Here is a 25,486-nt window from a genome sequence, read left to right as displayed (position 1 = left end):
CACTGGCATAAAACGCAAAAATAATTTAAAAATTTTTAAAAATCCCCGTGCGGTCGTTGAGCAACGCTTGCCATGGGAGACAGCGCGGGGGCATCCTGACACCTCTGCTCCCGGGTTCCTGCTCTCACGAGCCAGATCTTTCTCCCTTTGTACCTCCGCTTATACTGCACGACTGTTTTGAATCTCTAAAATAATGTGACAAGTTAATGATGGCACAATTATCTAAATGTTTAACAGACATGTTATCTAAGTGAATCGGATTGAGATTCCATCCCGCTGACAATAAACATCAATGGGAGAGCAGAAAGTGATAGGCAAATTATCGCCAACCCTGCAATTTCAATGCTATTAAATTTGGAGGAATAACAGCCCTGAGGCCTGTAAACTCTGAATAAAATAGACCCTTGTGTTTGGCCAACTATTAAATCAAAACGTTACCAACATCCCAGCAAAAGAAAAAAACAGGGGGGAAGAAAAGGGGGGGAGATATAGAGCTTTTCAATTTTCAGTTACATGTTGGTTTTATTAATTCTTTTCTGCTACCGGTGTCTCAGGACAGAGGATACGAGGGATATGAGGATGAGAGTATGGGATGTAGGAAGGGAATGCGCCGAGGGGATGTGGGCAAGGGAGAGTGAAGGGTCCTGCTCCATCCTTAGTGGCGCGGCCGGGGGCACGCCAACCCCACAAATCAAAAATCCAACTACTTGCTGAAGCAAACATGCTCTATAGTGGGTGTCGCTCATGCCCACGTGAAACTGGGTCAGGAGTAAATCTGTGCTGTCCTGCTGACTGACACCGGCTGCCGTGCGCTAACTGCCTTGGCACACGGGAGGAAACTCGAGACGAGTCACCTCTGATATTTATAAACGCCGGCACGAGCCCAAAGCCCGTTAGCACCAGCACCGCTCGTGTGCACATCCCGACTCCCAGCGGTGCTGCCTGGGGCTACTCAGGCTGCCATCCCAAGGCATTCTGTTTTTTCCTCTACATTTGAGGAGAAGGGTAAGGAATTTTCCATGCTCTCTTCCCCAGCACCAAGCCTGTGCTTCTGGAAGATGAGCCAAAACAGTTGCTGCTTTTCTTATTGCAGTGGGACGGGGGCCAAGGACAGTGCACACCCGGAGAGGGCGTCTCGGCCCTGTGTCTGTGGGGCTGCACACAGCCCTGCCAGCACCGTGCTTACAAGCAGGAACTGTTTTTTAAATTTATTCTTGTTTTTTGCCTTGCCTCAGGAAGTGGGGTGTTAGTTTTCTGCTGTGGAGAGGAGCAGTGCTTGATGCAGCACATGTACAACAGCCTGGCTTTGTGTTACCATCATTCAAAGCAGCTGGAGGCAATAATGACAAGCTCCCCCTGGGTCACTGTGTCCCCCTGCTCTGGTTGCCCATTGCTCTTTGAGCTTTGGCACAGTCCAGCCCCAAGGATTCACCAGCCAAAGCAAGTTCAATCCCTACAGGAATGTCAGGGTTGTTAGCCAAACTGCTCTGCATCTGCAGGATGGTTTGGGGTGCAGGCATCATTCAGCTCCATGGCTGGGCTCCCACTTGTCAGCCCATGATGCTCAATGGGTCTGGGAAATAGAAGGAAAGGGGGAGCTAGCTGCAATTTGCTTTTTACTTGGCCACTTTGACCGCCCCGCTTGGGCTTGGGTTGCTCAGCCCTGTGCAGCCAGTCCCTCACTGTGCTGGCTGACCCTTCACAGCCCTTCTCCTCAGCCTACGCATAGAGGGCTTCAAAACAGACCTGGAATGGCCAAACCCAGCCTCCAGCTGTAAGGGCATGGACAGGGAGGGCAAGTACTTTAAGATTTATGGAGTGGAGTTTGGCCAGCACAGCTCCATTACCGGGTGACAGCCGGTGACACAGCACTTTGCATCCGTCCTCACACCCCCAGCGTGAAGTCGGGCGGGTTCTCTGTGCCAGCCCTGAGCACAAACTCACTGCCAGTGGCATTTCTATCAGGGCTTTCAGCACTGAAAGATGAGCCTGTGCTCAGCTAAACTGCTCCCAATATAGCACAGGAGGAGCAGGCGCTCTCTCCTGCTCCATTCTGGATTTGGAGGGTGAAGGGCTCCACCTGGGTCTGCCCGGCTGTGAATTCCCCCAGGCAAACCTTTCCCAAGCACGGCAGCTTTTGCAAGAGGCTGAAGAGATCCTTGTGTTCCTGATGGTGGCATCACTGAAGGGTTGGGAAGTGCCAGAGCAGAAACATGGCAGAAACCAACTTTTGGGAGGTGTTTGGACAGGGACAAGCTTTGCTTGCAAAGGGGACAAACGACCTCACGTGCGTTCTGTCATTGTTTCCCATGTTAACGCTGAGCAGTGCTGTAACAGCACTGCACCAACTGGTGCCTTAGGCTGTGCTTTAGTGTAAGAGGAGCTGGGGCTGCCTGGGCAGCACAGAGGCAGGAACTGCAGAAGGTCCAGCTCTCTGTTGGGCAAAGGGTGACAAAGGCAGCCCAAATGTTAAAGCCTGCACCTAAGTGAAGGTGGAAGGGGAGGCCACATACCGGTGTGCGTCTGCCGGTGCGTCTCCAGGGCGTCTTCCTTCGAGAACTGGGCGCCACACTGATCGCAGACCAGGGCCTTGGCACCCGCTGGGGAGAGAGAGGGACAGCAGGGTTACTCCAGGGACAAAGGACGCACACCTGAGCGTGCACCTGCACGCTGCTGCTGCCATTAACACTCCCGTGCATGGAGGGGTTTCATGTTCAATGGCCCCTGTACAGCCAGCTAAAGCAGTGCCTCATTCAGCCCTGTGCTCCTGTTCCTTGCACATCACAGCAAAATACAGAGCTGCTTGCCAGGAAAAGATTATTATTATTTTTTAAAATCATTACAATATCAATGCATTTCATTAGCACTGCAACTTATCCAATTGCAATTGGTTTCCTGTTCCTTCCCATCGTGGCTGGTGTTGCTGGTACCCAAAGATGCACCTGATGAGGGATGTGGCTGGAATGCAACAACTGGGCAAGAAGCTCAGAGGCATCTCAGACTATTGGAAAGAGATGTGGGATTTGGGGCAATTCTTAGAAAATTACAATCAATGTGCTGCTGGTTTGGGCAAGGAAAAACCCAGGATGCCCAGCAGCAGATAAGTAACTTCTAGATGAAACCAGATTAATGACACACCATATCCAACAGCATTGTGGGACAAAGCCACGGCCCCATTTCAAGGTTTGATTCATCTGTTGTGAGGAGCTAAATGTTCCAGAGCAGGACTCAAGGTGGGGGCACTGCCTCGCAGAATGCTGCTCTGCCCATTTTCAGGGGTCACATTGCCTCTGCCCTCTCCTTCCTACCCCACCGAGCCCTCCATCCCACAGTCAGGGTGGGGTCTGGGGAAAGGTGGGCAGAGAAGGCGACAGGGAGAGAGGTATCACAAGATGCATGGAAAAGAGAATTCCTTTGCCTTTAAATTGTCTCGGTAACGGCTGGCTCGCAGGCAGAAATATTTGGCAGCGGTGAAATTAAAAGTGATAAATTTTCTCGCCAAGAGCTGATCGATAATAGAGGTCTCATCTGTTAATCAATATGACAGTCTGCCTGTTTACTGTGCATATGTTGTTCCCCGCCGCCCTCGCTGCGATGTCAAGTTTGCATTCAAAACAACCCGAGTGCACCTGGGCCGCTGGCGGCTCCCAAGGGGCAAACACACCCAAACTTTGGGGTGCTCCGGGGCGGCTCCCTCGCACCTGCCACCGGCCAGGGGACCACGCCAGCAGGGATGTGGGGCACTGGGGTAAGGCGCTGCCGGGGGGTGCCCTCTCCAGGCACCGCAGGGAGAGGGGGAGTGCGGAGCGTGTCCCTGAAGGTGCGGGATGGGGAGAAGCGAGGGGCCGGATCGATAGGGCAGCAGCCGGGCCGCCCTCCGCCCGGCGCTCGGCGCGGGCAGCGCGCAGCCCGCAGTTGCCAAGGCAATGGCTCTCCATGGCTCTCCATCGCCGCTCGAAGCTCCGCCGGCCCCAGCGCCGCGATCCACGAGGATGTGGCGACCCGCGATCCGGGAGGATGCAACAACTGCGGCAGCAACAGGTTCTGCCCGGGCAGGGCGGCTGCTGGTGCGCGCCCCTCCCGGGCTGTGCCCTGCGGGCTGTGCCCCTCCCGGGCCGTGCCCCTCCCAGGCCGTGCCCCTCCCGGGCTGTGCCCTGCGGGCTGTGCCCCTCCCGGGCTGTGCCCCTCTGGGCTGTGCCCTGCGGGCTGTGCCCCTCCCGGGCTGTGCCCCTCCCGGGCCGTGCCCCTCCCGACCGTGCCCCCCCGGGCACTCCGGGCACTCCGCGCTTCGAGGGGCTCGCTGCACCCGCGGGCTGAGACGAGCACGGTCCTGCTCAACACAGGGCTTGCTTTGCCTGCCCCCATTTCCACACGGGATTAGCGGGAGCAGGGACGTGCCAGTGCCCTTCGCAAGCCGTGGCCACAGGGGCCGAGGGAGGCACAGCCCGGGGAGGCAAAGGCAGCCAGCATCTGGCTGGGGGGCGGGCGGACGGGGGGAGGAAAAATTCCTGGCGAGGCGAAAATAAACAGGGCGAACGCAGGGAGGAGCCGGGCGCACTGGCTTACATAAGGAAGCACAGTGTGTACCAAAACAGCGGACCCAAAAAAAGCCGGAGCTGTCAGAACAATGAGTACAGACGCGGGGCATTTACAGCAGGCGCTGCCGTACAGTTTTATTTACAGTATCTCTTATCAGCGCGGGAACAGCACGCCGCCTGCCAATTTCCAAAGGCCAGGACTGCGTGTTCTTTCCCTCAAGTAGATGTGTACTCCAGGCGGGGGGAGGTTGTTTTTTTTTTTCCTCTTTTTAAAATTTTTTTTTTCTTTTCTCATCAGCAAAACAAAAAACTGATACGGAGCCAGAATTCCTGTAATGTACACACGCCGGCGGGGAGGGGGAGGAGGAGGAGGGCGGCGATTGAATATGTAAATAGTTCAAGGTTAATTTTACTATGTGAGTCACTGGGAAAATGTCATCCAACATCTGAGCTTATTATAACAGGGCTCAGAAAAAAAACCACCACGGCTTGCTGTTTGTTATGAAAGGGAGCAGGACACGTTGGAAAGCGGAGCTCATGGCACGGCTCTCTTCTCCCCCCCTTTCTCCCTGCTTTAAACAGAAACCATCGGCGCAGGTTTGGGCAGGGTATATTTAGCCAGCGCCTCGTATCGCCTACAAGGCACAGATATCTGCAGATGATCTTATCGATGGGCTGGGACAGGACTCCGCGTGCTGCCAAGTATCGGCCGTGTTTCGGCGCGAGCCTTGCTGCTGGCACCAGCCCCCTGCCGTACATTTATATCCGCACAAGCAAATTTACAGCCCCTGCCTAATAAAGGTCGCTGCTGCAAACGGGCGAGGAGCTGCTGCTGCTCCATCCTGCGCGGTCACTGCCGCCCCATGCGCCCCCCAAGCAAGGCTGGAGCTGCCCAGGTCTGCAGGGCCCCAAAGCCACGAGGAGGGACAGAACTCAGGCGGGACTTCATGATCTTGGAGCTCTTTTTGAGCCTCTATTATTTAATTTCCCCTCCAAGAAATGTGAGGGAGCAGGCTGCCGGGCTGCACGGTGACTCTTGGGAGTGGGGTGCCCCATGGACCAGGACATGGGCAGGGGCTGCAGCTCCCTCCCAACCAGCCAGGCCTAGCTCGCTGGGCTGGATGACAGAGCTCATCTTGTTATCCTCCATCACCCCAACAGTCCCTCCCAATGCCCATCATTTCATTACTTTCCTGGGGAGGAGAAACTTCCGTGGGGCTATGGAAGAGGCATGCTGAGCTCTAGCTCAGGAAAAGAGAAGGAATAAAGGAAAAAGAGGGACTGCTAGCACCTCTGGAGGAGGAGGAAGATGGCTAAGGGAGGAGGAAGATGGGAAATTGGTGAGGAGAGGGGTGGGGGAGGATCCAGCCTGCCCCACTGCTGGCTTGGCACAATGGCCCCATCAGTAGAATGTGACATCCCTTCCCTCAGCAGAAGCGATTAATAAAAATTTGGGATTGTATATTATTAACAGGCTGTAATTGGTGAGAAGATGGAGATGTGAGGGGGGAAATATGGATTAAAAAAAAATCGGCAAGAAAATTTATGCACTGCCGTTGCTTTACTACCTAATTAATTCAGTAATTTCAAAAACAATTTTATTTATGTTCCGTTTACCACATCAGAAGTGCAAAGAAAAAAGCACCAAACCACAGTGATGCTAAAATAATACCTCAAGGCATCTATTTTTAATCAGTGAAAAAAAAAAAAAGGAAAAAAAGAGGAGAGCCAGCCCAGCTTCTATACAATCTCTGCTGGGCAGACCACCAACTCGGGGAGCGCAGCAGCCGAGCCCTCTGCGAGTGCCTTCCTGGCTGCCGAAAACAGAGCTTGTCAAAAAAAAAAAAACAAATCCATAATGGCCTGAGGCTCCTCTCCAATCTATTTTCTGCTCAGCTGGTTTTAAATGAAGTTATTATGAGTCATTAAAACACCCGCAAGCCTGTGGAAGTCAGCCAATTACAATTTTAAATTTAGCCTGTTCTCTATCCCATTCTCTTGTTTTCTTCTTTTGCCCACATCAAGCCGCTTTCGGATCTTTATTATTGCCATTATTATTATTATTATTATTATCATTATTGTTATTTCCCTTCTCCCCTGTTTCACCCAAGTGGAAGAGACAAGTCATGAAAATCTCTGTGCTAAAAAAATACTGTAGAGAAACCCAAGAAGGGCTTAAAAAAGACAGAGCTGCAGAGCAGGCCTGGAGAGTCAGCCTCAGCTCCTGCTTCCCAAAGTGCCACGGAAAGGTGATAACTAATATCAGAAAAAGTGAGGTGTGGGCAGCACAGAGTGGGGAGGGACCTTGAGCCGGAGTGCCAGAAACTCGTCTGAGAAGGATGCTGTGGCATGGGCTGCCCTGGGGAGCCTTGGGAAAGCAGCTGGAGGGATGGAGCAGGGGCTTGGGGCTGGCTGAGGTGGTGGTCAGCAGCAACACCATCACCAACCTTGGCCAGGCAGTGCCACCAACCCCTGCGCCTCACAGGGACTGCTGGAGCAGGGAGCATTTGCATTAAAAATTAGTAATAAAAATTATTAATGATGATAACTGACTTGGGATCCCAAACTGGCAGGTTTTTACACAACCCCCTTTCCTGCTGCCCCTGCCATTGCCACTCTTTCCAGCAGCATCCTCTCCACAGGGAAAAAATTACAGACCCCATCCCTGGCAGCCCCGCACGGCGAGCGAGCACGGCGCGTACTGCACAGCCCATAAAACTCCAAACAGCCTCCAGACACTCCTGCAATCGTCCTCCATCAAAACACTTTGTCTTGCATACAGAAATGCGGCGGGGCGCCGCGCGGAATACCAAATCAGCCCGTGACGGTGCGGGGAGGCGGCTCCTTGGCAACCGGGGGGGCTCCGCCACCGCCGCCGCTCGACAGGAAACAAAATCTGTCAAGCCTGTTGGGCAAATGATAAACATTAGCGGTATTAAAAACAACACAAAAGCGGCGTAAATGGCTGGCGAGCGTGCGGGGAGGGGTGGGCAGGGACGGGGGGGCACCTGCCCCTTTTGCCTCCCGGCCCAAGTGAGGAGGGTCTCCAGCACCACCGCCTGGGGGGAAGTTTGGGAAGTTTCCCCCCTCCAGCAGAAAGCAGGTGGGCAGTGATGGCCATGGACATCGTGAGGGATGGATGGACACGGGATGCGTTGAGTGGGCGTGAGGGGTCCTGGCACCGCGCTCTGCACCCCACCTTCAATAACATCAATAACGTCAATAATGTCAATAATGTCAATAACAAGGGGCAGCCAAACCAAGAGAGCGGTGAGAGACGGTGGGTGAAAAATAAACGTATTTCATCAGGTGAGGGCGGGGAGAAGCAAGAAGCTGGCTTCAACACAGCGGCCAGGTCCAGGAACCCGGCCAAAACAGGAGCTAAAAAGCAAACCATAATTTTCTGGTCTCAGTTCAGGCTCTTGAGGCAGAGAGGATGGGGAGGGGAGGGGTGGGGGCTAAGAGAAATGTATTTTTCATCAGCCAGTGTATAATTTATAAACAGCATTAAACAGTTTTTGTTTTCTTTCTTCCTCTCCCCCGTGTGCGCGGCTTGGCCGGCAGTCAAGCCTGCATTAATTTCTGCTGTGGGTACAGTGTGTTCTTGGATGCACATCTGCGGATGATCATAAACGCGGGAACGCTGGCAGAACATCCAGACCTGCCGGCAGGCCGCTGACATCACCCGGGACCGAGCGCGGGACGCCGGCCAGCCGGGCCGGGGGGGCGGAGGCGTCCCCGGGGAGCGCCGCGGGACCGGCCGGGGCGCGGGGACCGGAGCGCGCTCAGCCCGCACAGCCCCGCACAGCCCCGCACAGCCCCGCACAGCCCACCCGCCGGGGGACAGGGCCCCGCACAGCCCACACAGCCCCGCACAGCCCGCATGTCCCCGCACAGCCTGCACAGCCCGCACTGCCCCGCACAGCCCACCCGCCGGGGGACAGGGCCCCGCACAGCCCCGCACACCCACAGAGCCCCGCACAGCCCCGCAGAGCCCCGCTCAGCCCGCACAGCCCACCAGCCTGGGGACGGGGCGATGCTCGATGCTCGCTGGGGGTGGGTGGCCCGGGATGAGCCCCCTCTCCTTCCACTGGCAGACAGAGGCAAGGGTGGGATGTGGATGTGCCGTGCCCTTCTGTCTGAGGTGCCATCCCTACCAGTACGTTGGACCCCACTCCCCCGGTAGCCCCTGCTCCCTGGACAGCTCGTCCATCCCCCAACAGGACCTCGGGGCTTTCTTCTGCCTCTCCTGATGGTGGAGGAGCGTATTTGGGTGGGGAGGGAGGGTGTGAAGCAACAGGGCAGGGGTCTGCAGGGCTGCTGCCTGTATGTTCCCCATGCTGCCCATGAGCATCCCTGCACACTATCGGCTGTTCCCACTGTTCCCAGCCCAGAGTGGAGAAGGGCAGCACAGCCATCTCCACAGCAGCCATTTCTGCTGGTGGGGACAGACAGAAATCCCCTCTCCTCCCTGTCCTGGGGAACAAACCCAGCTCACAGCAGGTGCTGAGTAACCAGCACCCCAGGCTGAGAATGAGCATCACTGAGCATCAGCTCTGGCGAGGATGCAACTGAGGGAGCAGCAGTGCTGGGATCAGCCTCCCTGGTCAAACCAGTGGTGCTCTGAACCACAGAACCAACAAGCTGGGTCTCTCACCTCACCTTTGCTGACAATTTGCTTTTCTGGGAGAAGGGCAACTCTCCATGCCAGCCACAGAGATCTCTGAGAGTCTGTCTGCCAGCAGTGTGGGCAGCAGGTAGGGAAAGACTCTGCATGGCATTAAAGGCTTTACATTTACACTTTATACTGAGAGTCAACATGGAGCCAAGTATTTACCCTGCACCTGCAAGGCTGTGGCACAACAGCACCGTGTGCTCAGCCCAGGCTGCCACAGAGCACCACAGCCCCCAGGGCTGCTCCCCAACCAGGTCCTCAGTAGGAACCTTTACCATAGCCCATCGACACCTCGATGGGGAAACTGCAGATGTTAACCCCCTTAAGCCCTTTGGCACCGGGGCTGGAGAAGGGTGCCAGGGGACACAAGCCATCCCACTGCAAACTCACAGTTAAACACAGGGTCCACTGGTGTGGAGGCAAAGCTGCCTTCAGGGCTGAACACGAGCCCTGCACTGCTCCAGCATAACCTCCCCGCGTCCAGGGCTGGCGGCGGGGGGAGGCGAGGCAAGAGGTGCAAAGGTCTCCTGCTTTAATAAATAACAGCGCTGGAATTTGCAGCGGCTGTTTGCGAGCTCGAGGCAGAGCTCTCCCCACCCCCCCAGTCCTCGCCGGATTTACAAAAAAAAAAAAAAAAATTAATCCTGTGTGATGACAAGCTTGGCTCAGCGTTCACTGTACATACTGTACCCACAAAGCTGGCTGCCTGCCAGGGACAGGCTGTGAGCCAGCGCGACCATAACAAACACAAGCCGTGCGTGCCACTGCTGGGGGAGCAGCATCCTCAGCCCCGGGCCTGGGGGGGAACAGCATCTGAACTCCAGCACTCAGGGGCAACAGCATCCCAGGGACCACCCCAGCCACCTGCTACTGTCTGCAGCCACCCTGAGGAGCTGGTCCTGGCCCAAAAAACAGTGGGATGGGAATGGGGTCAGGACTATTGACCAAACATCAGAAAGCAGCAACTGGCCAGACGAAGTGCCCCCCTACCCCAGGAAAAAGAGGAAGTGGGGAAAAAGAAATGAAAACAGGTAAAATATAAAATAATATACAGATAAAAGTGTATAACAGCATTTAAAATGGAATACAGCTTCACTGCCAAGCTACGTGCAAGCAGATCTGTGACTACAGTACCTGCTACCCCCCAGAGATCTGTCCTTGGAGCAGGAGGACAAGGACTCCTGATGGTGTTGGGGTCCAGGGGTCCCCTGGCTGTCTCCAGGTCCCCACATCAGACCCCCAGCTCTGCCAGGACTGCACCCCAAGGGGAACATCAGCTGACATGGACTTGCAGAGCACAAGTCTTCCCTCCAGTGCAGTGCTCCAGCCCTCCCCTATCTATTTAATTAAAGGCCCTGCAGCCTGTGAACCTGCTACTTGGATTCATTAGTCAGAGAACGCCTAATTCTGCAGTTTTGCTAACGAACCTGCGGCGGGGGCCCGAGGTGGAAACAATGCTCACGCTACAAGCAGAGCTGACCATGAGTAGCTGCGTGGCATGTAGAGTTTGTTATTCCAAGCTGCTTAGTCTGGAAAATATTTCCACAATTAAGGAACTGAAAACAAACTCCAAAAAAGAAAATTTAAATAAATCAAATTACTGGGCACTGGAGAACAAGTTTGCAACGCGCTGCCCGGGGAAGGGTGCAGCCGGCGCTGCACGTGTCTGCTGTAGAGGAGACGTGTGAGCTGGGCAGCCACAGCATCCTGGGTGGACAGACAGAGCAACCCCCATGCCCAGCCCAGCAGCCCCTCCCAACCCACCTGAGTGAGCCAGTAAGTGCATTCGCAGCCGCAAGCTGTCCAGGAACCGCTTCCCGCACAGCTCGCATCCGTACGTCTTCATCCCACTGTGCAGCTTCCTAGGGAAGAACAGAGAGGGGTGAGTCCTGGGACGGGGGGAAGTGACCCAAAACAACACCCAGAAACTGCCTGATGCTTCCTGCAGCCCCCACATTGCCCAGAGTCAGAGCTGGCTTGAGAGGGAGGGCACGGATGGGGGGATCCCACGTGACTCCCCAGGACTGAGGAGACAACCCTCTCCCCACCAGTGTTTGTCATTGTTGCTATTGTTGGAGCCTTTTAATAAACTCGATAAATCTGAAATCTGGAGTTAAGGCAAAATCTGTGTTGGCAAACTCCTTCCCCATGCTCTGAGTGCTTTTGAAAAAGGCACTGTACTCCAAAAAAAAACCCCAACCACTTTAAGAGGTTGTTTGTGTGTATTTCTAACCAAATCCCAATTTCCATCCAAATTCGGCATGACACAAATCACAAGCAACAAACAGAACCACCAGCTCGCAAACAGGAAACATGCCACTCACCGTTTCCTGGCAGCCCCAGGTACACAGCGAGCTACGCCCCGGCAGCATTGCACAACGCCGAGTGTGCCTCCCACCCCACGGGGGGCTCAGCATCCCCCACATCCTGCCTGGAGGGGCCTTTCTGCCCAGGGCACTGCCCACAGGCACTGATCCCAGCAACGGGTGCCAGGCTCGGCCGCGGTGGCCAGACTCTGCATTATTGCCCGTTCCTTGCTGTGAAGACATCGATGCTCCACCTCTGGGTGACCAAGCTCTGGACCAAGCGGAATGATCTTTAGAGGAGGCAGCATTAAAGGAGCACTGCCCAAGCCTGAAAATACCAACCCAATCCCATCTGCTTCCCAAGACACTGCTGCTGCCCCTGGCATCCCCCCAGACCCATTTCCCCTCCCCTTTGGGACCAACCATTGCTCAGCCCCCACCTCCCACCGGGGAGCACCCTCAGGCTCGGTCCCCACAACAGCTTGTGCTGCCAAGGGGGCACGGAGGGACACAATGACCAGAACATGTGGAATGGGGGCTTGGTGCTTTATTTCCCCACCTCCACTGGTGACAAACAGACTCTGCAAAGCCACCTGGTTCTGTGCTGCATAGCCAGCTGATCAATGCCCCTGAGCCCCAAACGCATGGGCTGCTGCTCTCGGTCACCCTGAGCTGCTCAGACCTGTGGCTGTGGCGGGGAGGACTCGGGGCAGCAGCATGTGCAAAGTTTCAACATCGGATGCTGTAAACAGAGAAGTATTTGTGCGTGCTGAGGAGTAACACAGCCCATAGCTGTGTGCTGACCTCTGCTCGCAGCCACCATCTATCATCGCGCTGCAGCAGGACGAGAGTATTTCTATTGCCTTGCTGCCAAAGACAAAACAGGAGTGGTCCTGTCCAGGGCTGGATGTGGCCCCTCTCGCGGGAGGGCTCAGCCCCAGCTGTGCAGGCTTGCGAGGATCATGTGCCTGCGAGCTCCTGCTGCACTTCCCCTGAGGTGTAAGTTTTATTGGAGCAAAGCAGCTGCTGCTCTGACTCCAACAGGATCACCCCTCACTGCTGCAGAGAGCCAGAGCCCCAAACCAGCCCTGCCCCATGGGGCTCAGAGGCTTGTTCCCTGGCTGCCAGCCCCACATCCCACCCTGCAGGATACTGAACACCAGCTTGGGAAGAGTTGAGCATCACCCCTGATGTCCAGCAGTGAGTGAATGCTGCAGAGCAGAGGGGGAAAGGGAAGGAGCAGGAGCTGTTTCAACTCTCAACTTTGCTGTATAATGTAATTATTAATCAGGCTTGTCCTGAATTCACTGTGTCATAGCAGAGGATTAGGAGTCATGCACGAATTCAGGCCAAGAAGGTTTACAATCCAAAGGATTTATCCGCCTTGCAAAAATAAATAAAACACCAGCCTCCTGACAGGGCTCCGCTGCCAACGAGCAGCTCAATAAGTGACAACCTTCTCATTTTGCATTTTTAATTTGGGACATGCCTGTCACACTCCCTGGCTTGGGCTGTGCTCGCTCCTGCACCGGGCTAAAATCACTTTGTTAGGAAGACCCACGTCATGCTGTGGGTCCACACTGCCCCTTCTGAGGCCAGAACATTTTTTCCCTGAATTACAGTCTAACCGGTTAATTAGTTCAAGTAAAACATGGAGGTTTGGGGTTGTTCTCAAGAAACAGAGAAACAGAAGGACAAGCTTCCTTCGTCTGCATCTCCCAAACCTATGGCTGGCTCAACCTCTTCTCCCATTTTCCCAGCACAGAGTGGGGAAATAAGGAAATGAGGAGACCCCCAACCCCACTGGTGTCACACTGCCCTGGAAATCCACCTGCCGCTGCCCAGGGCACTACCATGTCCCCAAATCACATCCTCTCTGCATTGTTTCAACGGGGCACAGGGGTGCTCAGAGAGTAATTTACTTGCAATATCTCTATCAACAAATTTCTGTGGCAACAAAAGTTTTCCGCTCAGCGCCTGCTTCTAGGACGTTCTTATCACTCGCCATCTTGCACGGTCCCTTTCAACAGGGTCTTAAAGAGCTTTATCTGCTCCATTTCCCGGTAGCGAAATATGATTGAAACGTTCTATTTCTGCTCGCCGGATTAAGGAGATGTTGCAAAACTGCACAAAAACCTGGCAGATGTAAGCAAGGTATTACGGCTGCTCGGGCTGTTAAGATCTGAGGGGAAAGATCAATATGTGCTTCTGAAGTTGTGCCTCCAGAAAGAGGGGGCGGGGGAGTGAAGGGCGTTAAAATACATGCCAGCGCTGCCCAAACTCCGTGCCAAAAGATAAACCATGTTTTATTATTCTGACATGAGGCTGCAACTGTGCTTCTTTCTCCTGCACATCAGCCAAGAAGGTGCCCATGGGATGGAGAGCAGAGGCAAGTGGGAAAAGTGCCTTTTTTGTAAAAAGAAGGTTTTCCTCTCATTCCTACACAATGTCCCACTTGAAGTGCATGGAAACAAAGTCAGCCAAAGCCTCCAGGTGATGAGATATCACTCGAGGATGCTCTGGCACAGAGGGTGGCCCAGGGCAATGAGGATGCCCAGGGCAACAGGGATGCCCGTGGCACAGAGTCCCAGGCCTGGATCCAGCCCTGCCCAGGAGCCCCAGCCCAGGCTTTGGCCAGGGCTCTCCAGGCGGAATGCAAGCCCAGCGATCCCCCCTCCCCGCCCAGCCCGGCAAACAAAAGCCGGGCGAGAGGCTGGCCCCTCGCAAGCTGCCGGTAATTAAAAAGGCCTGTAAATGCCCCACAAAAAGCACTTCAAAGGCACGGCGACTCCAGCGAGACTGCGTGGTGTAAAAATTATGAGTTTTCCCCACAGGGTGCTCTGTGTGAAAAGGCCGGGCTCGGTGGCAAACGCCGCTGACCAGTGCTCGGGGATGCAGGGGCTTGGCAGGGCCTGGCAGGGTGCAGGAGTTTGGAGGAGCACACTGGGCATGGGCACGGGTGCAGTCCTGGCACCTAAAGACCACTGCGAGTGTCCCACTGCCACCACAAGCGAATCTCTGCTCTGCCTGCCTAAAACCCTGCCTAAAACAGCCTTCTGCTCTCTTTACTTGAGGAACTCTTGCATCCCAGCCCCTCCCCACCACCCCTTTTGGGAAGCAGGGGAGACCCCCTCCCCTCCCCTCCCCTCCCCTCCCTCTGTGCTGAAAAAGACACATGGCTCTTGGCTGTTTGATTACTTTTAAGTGTGTATTTTTCCCCTCAAACAGAGTGAATACAATGGTTAGGAAATTTGACAGAAAACTATTCCAAGCCATTTATTGCCTTAATGCGCACCTTTGTCCAACAGGCAGTTTTGACAGGAGCGATAAATTCCAAATTTATGTCAACAGAGCATATGTTGAACACCTCATTTCTGAGCTAAAGCGGCATGCTGCCCCATAAATCACCCTTCTGTTTGAAATGAAAGTAGATTACGGGCCCATGTTATTGAGCAGTTAGAGCCATAGTCATATAAATCAGAACTTTTAACTCCAGGCGATCCGTTCTGCAATTAACTAAAGGGCGCTTTGTCATCTCCGGGCCAGGGCACAGCTTGGCAGGGTGGCCGGCTACCGAGGGAAGGCAAGAGCCCCTCGCTGCCGAGGAAAGGCACCGGTGCAGCTGAGGCTCACTCGGTACCTGTTGGAGCAGCGAGCCCCGAGACAAAGCCTGGAGCAGCGTGGGGCTGGAACAGCCTGGCATGGGAGACCCACGGCTGCAGGGCTTGCACATCCCTGCCCATGGATCCTGCCTGATCCATGTTCTGGACACGAAACGCAGTGGGGGAATCGGGAGGCTGCATGGCACAAGAGAAACAGCAGAGTCCTGACAAGTCTAAAGCCAGGCAGAAACACGAGAGAGTGTGGTGCTCAGAGTCCTGTCCCTACAGAAATCCGCACTTGGGACTTCCACAGTGGTTTTGCTGCGTCTCCCAATGCCCAAGCATCAGATCAAGATCCTCAGCCCACTGATCTCCCCCATCCATCCTGTGCATTTCCCTGGTTTGTTCCCCTGCACCTCCCAGGAACGCCATGCCATGGGACAGGGCTCCTGCGGGGTGTGGGGCTGGCAGATGCTGTGGGCAGTGGGACCAGAGGATGCTGTGGGGCTGGGGGACACCGCAGGGGCTCAGCCCCATCAGTGCTGGCAAAGGGTGTGGGTCCGAGGGGCAACTCACACCCATGGGAGTGTCAGAGCTATAAAAAGATTCAGACACTAAGTATTTCCTTTCCTATAAAATATTCATTGCTGCACACGAGTGCCAGGGAGCACAAACCTCCAGTGGTTCTAACTTTGTGCTGCAGCAATAAGGGAGTTTTATGGGAGCCTTCTGATTTTATTTACACTGGGCCATCACAGCGGTGCCCTGCCCGAGGGGCAGCCACCAGCCAGACGTGATGCACTGAACACTGGGCAGCCAAAACGGGACCAGCGCCACTTTGCATTCCCCAAAAATCCTCCCTGCCACCCCCTTTCCCATGGTGTCTCCCTTGCCCAGGTAAATCGATATGAAATTGATTCATCCCTGATCTATTTTATCAAGATTAAGGCAGTGGTGCCACATCTCATTTCCAGTGGGGACAGAGCAGGAAGCCAAGGTCAGCGGGCACCAAGTGGCAGCAAACCCCACATTCTCCACCCTCCGACACCAGCACCACACCTGAGCTGCCAAGAGGGCGATTTTGCCCCTGATGTGGCTATTTACAACCCTTGGTGATGATACTGGATTGGGCCCTGGTCCTGGTGGCTCCTGCAGTCACCGCTCTGCCCTCAGCTCCCAGCCCAGAGGATTAAAATAGCAGGGAGAGCTATTAAGGGCACAGGGAAGGGGGAAGGGAGCTGAGACCTTCCTTTCACTTTAATAAATTAAGAAGAAGGAAAAAAAACCCAACCAAAAACCTGCCCTCAAACCACCACTGCAGCTAAATATAAACAAACAAATAAATAAATCTTACAGAAGCTGGAAATAAAGATTTTACTATTTCTGAATGATTTAATATAAAAAACCCCAAACAACCAACCAGGGGGAGGGGACAGCTATCAATAGAGAGCACTGAAATTCCCTGCCTGTACAATATTTGTACTTACCATGAGCTAATTTATGAGTTCAAACCAGATGCAGCGGAGTGACATCATTCCACATGATGCCAACACTTCCCCTTTGAAAAAAGCCAAGGAAAGGATCCTGCTGTCCTGCCTTACCTGACAAGAACCAGCCACGAACACCCAACATACAATTCCAATCTTTTTTAGAGCCTGTCCACAACAAATGTGAGCAAATGCTGCCAAAGGGCAACGACTCTCAAAATTTGCTGCTGGCCTGGGCCAAGCACGTGCAGCAGCATCTCCCACCCGCTGCTCCAGTATCCCACTGGAACGATGCTGCCAGCTCCACGGGTTGGGAAAAGACAAGACAAACTGCCCACAGCAAAAACGGCAGCATACAGATTTTTTTCAAAATGTATTCCAAGGCCCTGGTTTCAGATCTGTGTTCAATATTTGTTACTGAATGGAACTCCCCAGGAGAGAGCTTTATCCATGTGAACATTCCCTTTGTGTGTCCCAGACCCCCAGGCAAGAGGGCCCATGGGTTTGCCAGAGGTGGGACAGCACGGATGGGAAACCATCAGCTGCATCTCTTGGATGCAGTCGCAGTGGGAAGCTTCCCCTGTCCATCACAGTAGGACAGGGGGGCACAGATGCTGCCACAGGTCCAGAGGTTTGAGATCTGCAGCTTTCAGAAGGGGATTCAGAATGCAGCCACTGCACAATTCACTCAAAGTGCACTGAGGGATGGCACCGGGTGTCAGCAGCTTCTGCCAGCCCCGGGATCAGCCCTGCATCTCTGCTGCACCTCGGGATGATGGAGACTGATGTGAACAGTTCCGCGATCCCCCACCGTCACCGAGGGGTTAACGCGTGGCGATGCACGCGGCCCTGCTGGGAATAACCGGCGCTGACCGCCCTCCAAAATCATTGTCCCCATTCTTGGGGCATCTGGTGACAGTGACGCGCTGAGCTCTGCGAGAGGAGCTGCGCTGGGCAGCCTCGGCCCCGGGCTGCGCTGGGCACGGCGCTGAGCCGACCTGACACGGGTGTCAGAGGAGAGCACGGGAGCTGCTGCTCTGGAGTCATCCAGATCTGTGACACGGGTGTCAGAGGAGAGCACGGGAGCTGCTGCTCTGGAATCATCCAGATCTGTGACACGGGTGTCAGAGGAGAGCACGGGAGCTGCTGCTCTGGAATCATCCAGATCTGTGACACGGGTGTCAGAGGCATCAGTGGAGCTGCTGCTCTTGAGTCACACAAGATCTCCACAAAACAGCAAAGTGACCTTCTCGCTGAGTACATCTGCCGCAGCAGCAGCGTGATTATGCAGATGTTTTGATTCCTAATTCAGAAATAATAAGCGGTTCACAGATTCCAAGTTTAAAAATATATTCATCATCTGGTTTCCGTAGCAGCATGTGTGCCATCGGAGCACCAGCAAAGTGCTGGCCTCGGCCACTCCTTCCTGCTGACCTTCAGCATGCTTGGGACACCTGGCTCTGAGCAGCCTGGGCTGGTGGAAGATGTCCCTGTCCATGGCAGGGGGCTGGAGCTGGATGAGCTTTAAGGGCCCTGCCAACCCAAACCATTTTGGGATTCTGTGACACAGGAAAAGGATTCAGCATCATGCATCGGATGCTTTCCAGAGACAACAGTCCTGGGATGGTCCAGGCAGCATCATCCTGCTGCTCCCCAGGGAAGGGGGAGCCTGTAGCTCCTGAAGCCCCCAGGAAATGGCAAAGGTCCCCACAGAGCCAAAAGAAGAGAGACAGGGGAAAGTGGATATGCTATTGGGGTGCTGGAGCACAGAGAAATTTAAATGAAGGGGAGAATTTTAGGGTAGAGGGAATTTTGTTTTAATTTCCACTCTCTTTGATGACCTGACCACAGGGCTAAGGCTGGACATGCATCAGGAACAGGGTGGTACCCCAGAGCTGCCTCAGGGATGAGCTGGGATGGGCCAGGAGCTGCTTCCCTGCACTGAGCTCCTCTTCAGGGAGCAGGAACAGCCCCCAGGTGCCAGATGGAATCCATCCACAGCTTGGCTGCTCTGTTCCATGAGGGGGACATGTGCCTCCCACCCCTCACCTCCCTATGGAGCTGACGATGCTGCTGCCCCCTCCCTGGTGCCCCCCTGGTTCCTGCCCCGGCTCACCCGCCTGGGAACTGCCCAGGGAACGGGCACAAACCACAGGGAAACGCTGCTGCTGCTCCCATGAGCAGCCTGGATCCTGAGGAGTTTTATAAGGTAATCAAATATGCAAGAGATTCAACAAACTAATTTCAAGCACACACCTGGGGTCCTCTGATAATGTCGGCTGTGCCTATACAGCGCAAGGATTAAAATTTCATAGAGTCATGATTTCATCAGTCGCTAAACTACAAAGGATTAATTAACAGCCAGGGAAGAGCTCATGGCTTGGAAATACAGTCTTAAGGAAAATATCTATCTTGGCTCTCCAGATGTCAGCACACAGACGAATAAAGCTTTGATGAAAACACTTTCTTATTATTAGCAACTCCAAAACATTGTGTTTTTGTAGCTGGAATTAAGGATGCCCAATTCCAACCTGCCACCGCCTGGATCTGCGCACTGTCACGTGCCTTTCTGGAGGGCTGGTTTGGGCTCCTGGGATGTGACTGTTTGGCACACACCGGGGTTTTATGCCTGTATTTTGGGGATGGGCAGAGACACCTGCCTTGGAGAGGGGATGGGAGAGCCCCAAGCATGCAGGAGCCCAGCCACGGGTCTCGCCTTTGCTTTGAGCACGCTGCCTGCCCTGTGCTCACGGGCTCCCAGAGAGTCTCCCAAAGTATTCCTCATGCTGGGCTGGCTGGGTTTCAGAAGTTTGGGAGGGAGAACGGGCGATGGCCTCAGCACTGGCAGTGCGAGTGGGAGCAGCAGCATCTTCTCTCCCCTTCCCTGAGAAGATGAATTAGGGAGCTGTCAGCGAGGGACAGGCGCAGCAGCCGTGTTGCTGTACGGGGGCACTGGAAGTGTCTTTGATGAATGAAACTGTAACGCTGGGCTGTTACACAGTCCTTCTCCGGCAGGAGAGATGCCCTGGGACAGGCTGGAAATGCCGGGCTCCACTTGGATTCCCCAGATGCTTCTCCAGCCCCAGATTGGTCTCCTCCCGTCCTCTGCCAGCACCATGCCTTTGCCCAGGTCTGTGCCGCCTCCTCGGGAGTTCCCAGGGAGGACAAAGAACTAATTATTTCCAATTACAAGTTGGGAAGTGAACATTACGCACCTTGTCAAGGCAGCAAATTAACAAATCTGCACTGCACTGGGTTTTGGGGAGCCCCAAGGAAGAGGAGATGGCAGCAAGGGAAGCACCTCGGCAGCTCAGGGACTGGGGCCACTGCTGCCCATCCAACTGCACAATTCCCCTTGGAGAACACGTATTTTTGGGAGAGACTGTGGAAATGGGAAGCGTCAAAGGAGCTCGCACAGCTGGAGCAGAGCTGTCAGCACTGCACGGAGCAGCACGTGGGGCTGCTGTGCTGCATCCACCGTGTCCGGGCTGGCTCTGCTCCCAAAGCCACGCCAACATCTGTGCCCAGGGACGAGCTGGAGCTGTCACCCCATGGCAGAGCTGCGTGGGCAGATGCTGCTGGCTCTGCAGGGCCCTGCACCGGGTCCAGCCGTGGCACCGGCAGCCTTCCCTGCAGTTTCACCCTCCCGCACCGGGTCCAGCGCCAGCGCACCGACAGGAAGACGCTGCCTCAGCTCTCCATAATTAGTTTTGCTCAGTGTACAACATGTTTTGATGAAAAATAAATAAATACCTTCCTGGCGAGCCAAGCTGCGAGCGGGACGCCAGCACTGACAACACGCTCCACTCCCCGTGGCCCCGGCCAAAAGTACGCGGCGTCCCGAGGCCGGGCGTTGCTGAGCCATCCTGGCACCGTGGGACCTCCCCGAGGAGCCTTGCTCACCATTAATTCATTTATGAGCAGCCTCACCCCCTCCCCAACATGCACAACAGGTTCCATGCAAATTCGGGAGCTTTTAAATTATACCGTTAATGAAAGCAAATAAAGGCAGTTAAAAGGCAATTTGCTCAATTGGTGTTAATATTTAAGCACAGCATGTGCAAAAACGAGATCGCAGAATTTGGTTTTTCCATGAGAAAACTTTTGGTCCCAACTTTTCTGAAGAAAGGATGGCTCATGCCAGTGAATGCTGTGCCCAGGATCAGGTCTGGAGGCCCCTTGGCAGCAGCCAGCCAGTCCCCTGTGTGCCCCAGCAGCTCCACAATATCTATGATATTGGCAATTCCTCCTCTGTCAAGGGGTGCAACTCTCACCCCCTTGTGTGCCAGCATCCCCACAGCCCTAGTGCCCTCCTGCAAACCTTTCCTGGGGGCAAAACCACAGGGACAGTGGGAGCCCCGAGCATCCCCTGTGGGACTTGAAACACGGGTGGCGACTGGGGCGTGGGCAGGCAGAGGTGTCACGGGTGTCACTGCCAGCACTGCGGCCCCAGTGCATCCCCAGCCCAGCACACCATTGTCACCACACATAAACCCTCCATGTGCTGGGAACGTGGTGGCCGCTGTGCCAGCAAACAGCAAGGACACACCACCAGGCAGCGCGAGCTGCCCTGGCATCCCTGAGGCACAGCATCCCTGCCAGGCACACTCTGGCCATTGCCTCCCGCACCCAGAGCGTGATGTTGGTGTCTAACAGCAATACATTCCTAAATAAAGCTGGAAACAGTGACCTGGCACCAAATTACCACAGGCAAAAGCAGCTGATGATGCCCCTCAGAGCAGTCCCACTCCTGGCCATGCTCTGGCTCAGGAGTTACGATGCTCTTGCATAAATTCCCTTTCAAAACAGGAGCTGCCAGTGAATGAGACCTCGATTTCTAATGGTTGGAAATATTTTGTACACTCTGCTGCTCCCTCTGTACCCCTTTGTCAGGGCTGAGGGCTGACGGCTAAAGCGGGTACCAAAAGACCATCTGTAGCTCCCGTCTTTACAGAGAACTTTAAATAGGGGGATGAATGAGCACAGGAATTAATGAATGATAAAGCCGTATGGTCCCAGTCAGCCTCCTACGCCGGGATGTGGCATTCAAACCCTCCCAGCCTTCTGCCACAAAGAGAGGTTTCTAAGCTACAAAAAAAAAGCAGGAAAAAAAAAGGGGGGGGTGGGGATGGTGCATGCAAGTTTTTAACAACAAATGCAGCGCCTTGCCTGCAGGTTCCCACCCGATTTCCCTGTGCCAGGCTGGGGGAAGGCACGTGGGAGGGAAAACCGGGGGTTTCCTCAGAGCCACCTGCAGCTCCCCTTGATGGAGCAGTGAGGGGGTTGGCTCTGGGGCCCATCCATGTGCTGGGTGGGGGCTGCAGAGAGAGCACCCTGGGGTCTCACACCAGCAAGGGTGGGCAGATTTTGGATAGGCTGTCTGGACTGACCATGCTGCATCCACTTGGCCAGCCTCTGCAGCATCTGCAGCATCCCCACACCTCATCCATTTAAATGTGCCTGGTAAAAACTAAAGAACCTGGAAAAGCTGAAGGGTGTTTCAGGTGAGGGGTCAAAAGTGAGGGTGTGCACAGAAGCACATCTATTAGAAACCAGCTCTACCAAAAAAAGGTAAAAAAGATAAACCATGGCTTAAAGAACATAAATGAAGCCTGCTCACCAGTGCCAGAGAAAAGATGCTCCAGCTCACAGTTCATGGCTGGAGATTAACAGGTGACACCCAGGGAAAGACAAGGACATGGAGGGAAGAGCTGCTGTTGCTTATGGAAGCTCCTGCCAGCCCAGGCACACCAACAAGGCAAAGCCAGGATCAAACACCCCAAATCAGTTCAAATCCTGTTCAAGAATCAGGGTCTGCTGGGAGGCAATGTCTGTCTCCAAAACAACCCAGAAGAGGCAGAGGGAGTGTGGCGCAGGACTGGAACACTACTTGTGTTTTAAAAGCTGTCATGTGTAAAGCATTAGTGGTTTTGAAATTGCATTCTCGAGTTAATTAAATGGACAATCTCTTGTACATAAAAAGTGAAAGCACACAATCAAAAGCTAGGGAAGAGGACGTGTATCTCTGGAGCAGGGTGCTGCCTCTCCTTGCCCACTCTGCTGATCCAAGTGCGCCACGGGAGCCGCTGTCCTGGTGTGCCAGCACAGTGCCAGGGAGGCTGTGTGCTCCGTCCTGAGGCATTCAGCATCCCCAAGCCCCTGCCTGGGCACTGCACTGACCCATCCCATGGGTCAGTTTACCCACAGGCTCCACTCAGGGGTTCCCTCTGTACAGGGATTTTTACTGGCCGATGGCAGTGTGAACACCCGTGGCAGTTATCTCTGCTGCAGTAAAACACCGACCTTCAGTTTTAGGCAGGAGGTAATGTTCACCATCGACTGGACCCACCATAAACTGTTGATAATTACTATTATCTCTGAGTTAATCTTGTGAGAGGTCAACAGTTTTATAAAAAACTTGCAAGCTGTATCTTTTACCTTCCAACTTCATATCTGGGTCAAAAGGTCAATTACTGCAGCTTGCTGAGTTGGGATTTCAGAAAAAATGCCTGCTCCCACCCCAAAGCCCCACTGGTGCACGTGAGCAGGCACCCACCCTTGCCCAGGCAAAGCACCCAAACTCTTGGGCTGAGAAGGGGAAGAGTTTTCTCAGCCAGGGCTATCCCTGTTCATGAGCGGAGCTGGGCTGGCTGCTGGCAGACCGAGGGGTTGGGGCACATCCCGAGCACTGGGATGCAGCCAACGCGTCCTGTGTGTCACTCGGGGGAACGCACAGCCCCTGCCTCGTGGCACAGAGCTCGGGAGATGCCAACCCCACCCGCCAAGCTCTGTGTGTGGGCAGCTGCCTCCCTGCGCCGGGTGCACAAAATGAGCGTGTAAATGCCTGGGCTCTGCTCCCACACCTACCCATGCAGGTGGCACATGGAACCAGAGCAGAAACCTTTGCAGGGGCTGGAGAAGCCCCAAAAACGAATGAAGCTGTGACCCCCACTCTGATCCTACTGCCTCCCCGTGCTCTGCATCACCAAAGATCATCGCTGCTGTTATTTTACCCCCTGGCAGGATGCTGCCAGGCAGCTCTGGGCAATATCTCTCACTTGAGAAGCAAAAAAATGCTTTGGTGCTGCTGCAGCCCCTCCCGTGAGCGCAGCCCGGGCCCGCGGAGCATTGCTCAACTGCTCGGCAGGCAGGTGTCATAAACAAGCAGGCACATGGCAAACATATCGATTTCCCCGAGCTTATCGCGCAGCAACCGGTGCTCAGTTACCAGGCTACTTTAATATGTAATTTACTGCGAGAAGGGAGAGCGGGGCTGAGGCTGGCTGGAATATTTACTGTGGGATGGACCGGGAGGTGGAAGGTGTGAGCAGAAGGGAAGCACGGTGTCTCCTGCCTCCAGCCATCCTTAGTATTTTCTAACTATTAAAAAAACCCCAGCCCCTTGCTGCTGCGATGGAGTGTTTACACAGATGCCATTAATCTTCTTCTGCAACTGCTTATACTATGAAAATATAGTCTTAGCTGCCTGGGCTCTCCATCTCCTTCATTTAAATTCAGATGCTTAATTTCTGTCAAAACAGAGCCCACCAAAATTACCTTCATCCCTTTCTGGTGCTCAACTTGCCTCACCATCGGAGAGCTGCCTGTCAGAGTGGGGAGGGACCCCAGGTGGGAGCCTGGAAAAATGGGAGAGGGGTGGCATTTCAAAGGCTTCTCCTCCCCAGCCTAGATAGGACCAGATGTGACAGCCAAAACCAAAGCCCAGCCTGAGACAATGCTCCCACCCTGCATCCAGTCACCCACTGGGAGGGGAGATCCTTGCCCTGACTCAGCATCTCCACCTGCCTGGGGAGGTGTTTTGCCCGTCTCCCCAGCCCATCAGCAGGGCTTTGGTGGGGACAGAACCACCCTGTCTCCCTCCTTGCCCTGTTCTGCATCCCAAGGTATTTTGCAGATGTGACCCTCAGGAGAATCCTGGGATCCACGGGAGGTTGGTGTATTCAGGGCACAATATTTTAAAAACCCTTCTTGTACAGTACCTCTCAGTAGAACTTTTGGAATTTTCAAGATAAATACTGGTAATTTGATTCTTATCTTCTTCAAATCCAATTCTAAGGCAATTTTGTGTAAAGGACACTAATTATAGCCCAAGGGGAAAGAAAAGGTAACCCATCAGCGAGAACACACTGGAAACCTTTAAAGGGGAAACGTTTAAGGGGGTACAGGGCACTGAAAAGTTAAATAGATTTCAAATCTGCTCTGGCAAGAGCAATAATATGTCGGGTGAAAATGATGCTCAGCACCATTCCTGCTCCCCAGCTGGTCCTCCCCGTGGGCAGCTCAGTGCTGTGCTGGAAGTGTCAGCAGCTGGGGCTGCGTCCAGGCTGCTCTGCACGTCCTTTTGGGAATGCCTGGCCACTCCAGAGCTGGGCTGGGACAGGCAGCAGGGCAGGGACAGCCCCATCTCTGTGCCCACACAGTCATGATGCTTTTCACCCTCATTTCCCTGGCATTATTTACTAAGGAAAAGGCAAAGTTTATACACACAGGGAAACGTAACCAGCAACAGACACTGAAAATGACAAAACCATTTCTTGCTAATACAAATATTATGGATTTTCCAACAAACACCCCTAAACATGGGATATTCTGGCTGCAAAACACATCTGGAGGCAGAAGCCCCCACCTGCTCCAGCAACCAAATAGTTCTCTGTTCACTGCTGAAGAGCACCCTGAGGAGGAGGAGGAGGATGGTGGGGAGAGCACACTGACCACTGCCACATGGCACAGCCTGAACATTACAGCTCCTATAAAATAATAAAACCCCAGTGCCGGGATGCAGAGCCAGGATGAGGCAGAAGATAATGCAGGAAGAATCAAAGGGATCTGGCAATCCAAATGGAGTCTTGTTTAATGA

The 25,486-nt window shown here is 54.1% G+C and overlaps 1 protein-coding gene across 2 annotated transcripts in view; it reads right to left on the bottom strand.

Annotated features, from left to right (window-relative positions):
- ZBTB16 (zinc finger and BTB domain containing 16) overlaps positions 1 to 25,486 on the bottom strand; it is a 53,269-nt gene that overhangs the window by 14,701 nt on the left and 13,082 nt on the right. For both annotated transcript variants that reach the window (XM_058819084.1, XM_058819085.1), the window contains 2 exons: positions 10,978 to 11,075; positions 2,514 to 2,600 (listed from right to left, as the gene is read on the bottom strand). In XM_058819084.1, the coding sequence (XP_058675067.1) occupies positions 2,514 to 2,600; positions 10,978 to 11,075 (185 nt within the window). The remainder of the gene's footprint in view (positions 1 to 2,513; positions 2,601 to 10,977; positions 11,076 to 25,486) is intronic.

The sequence above is a fragment of the Ammospiza caudacuta genome, chromosome 23 (genome assembly GCF_027887145.1).
Source record: "Ammospiza caudacuta isolate bAmmCau1 chromosome 23, bAmmCau1.pri, whole genome shotgun sequence".
In the NCBI taxonomy this organism is placed as follows: Eukaryota; Metazoa; Chordata; class Aves; order Passeriformes; family Passerellidae; genus Ammospiza; species Ammospiza caudacuta.
This window is presented reverse-complemented; position numbering and strand designations above follow the sequence as displayed.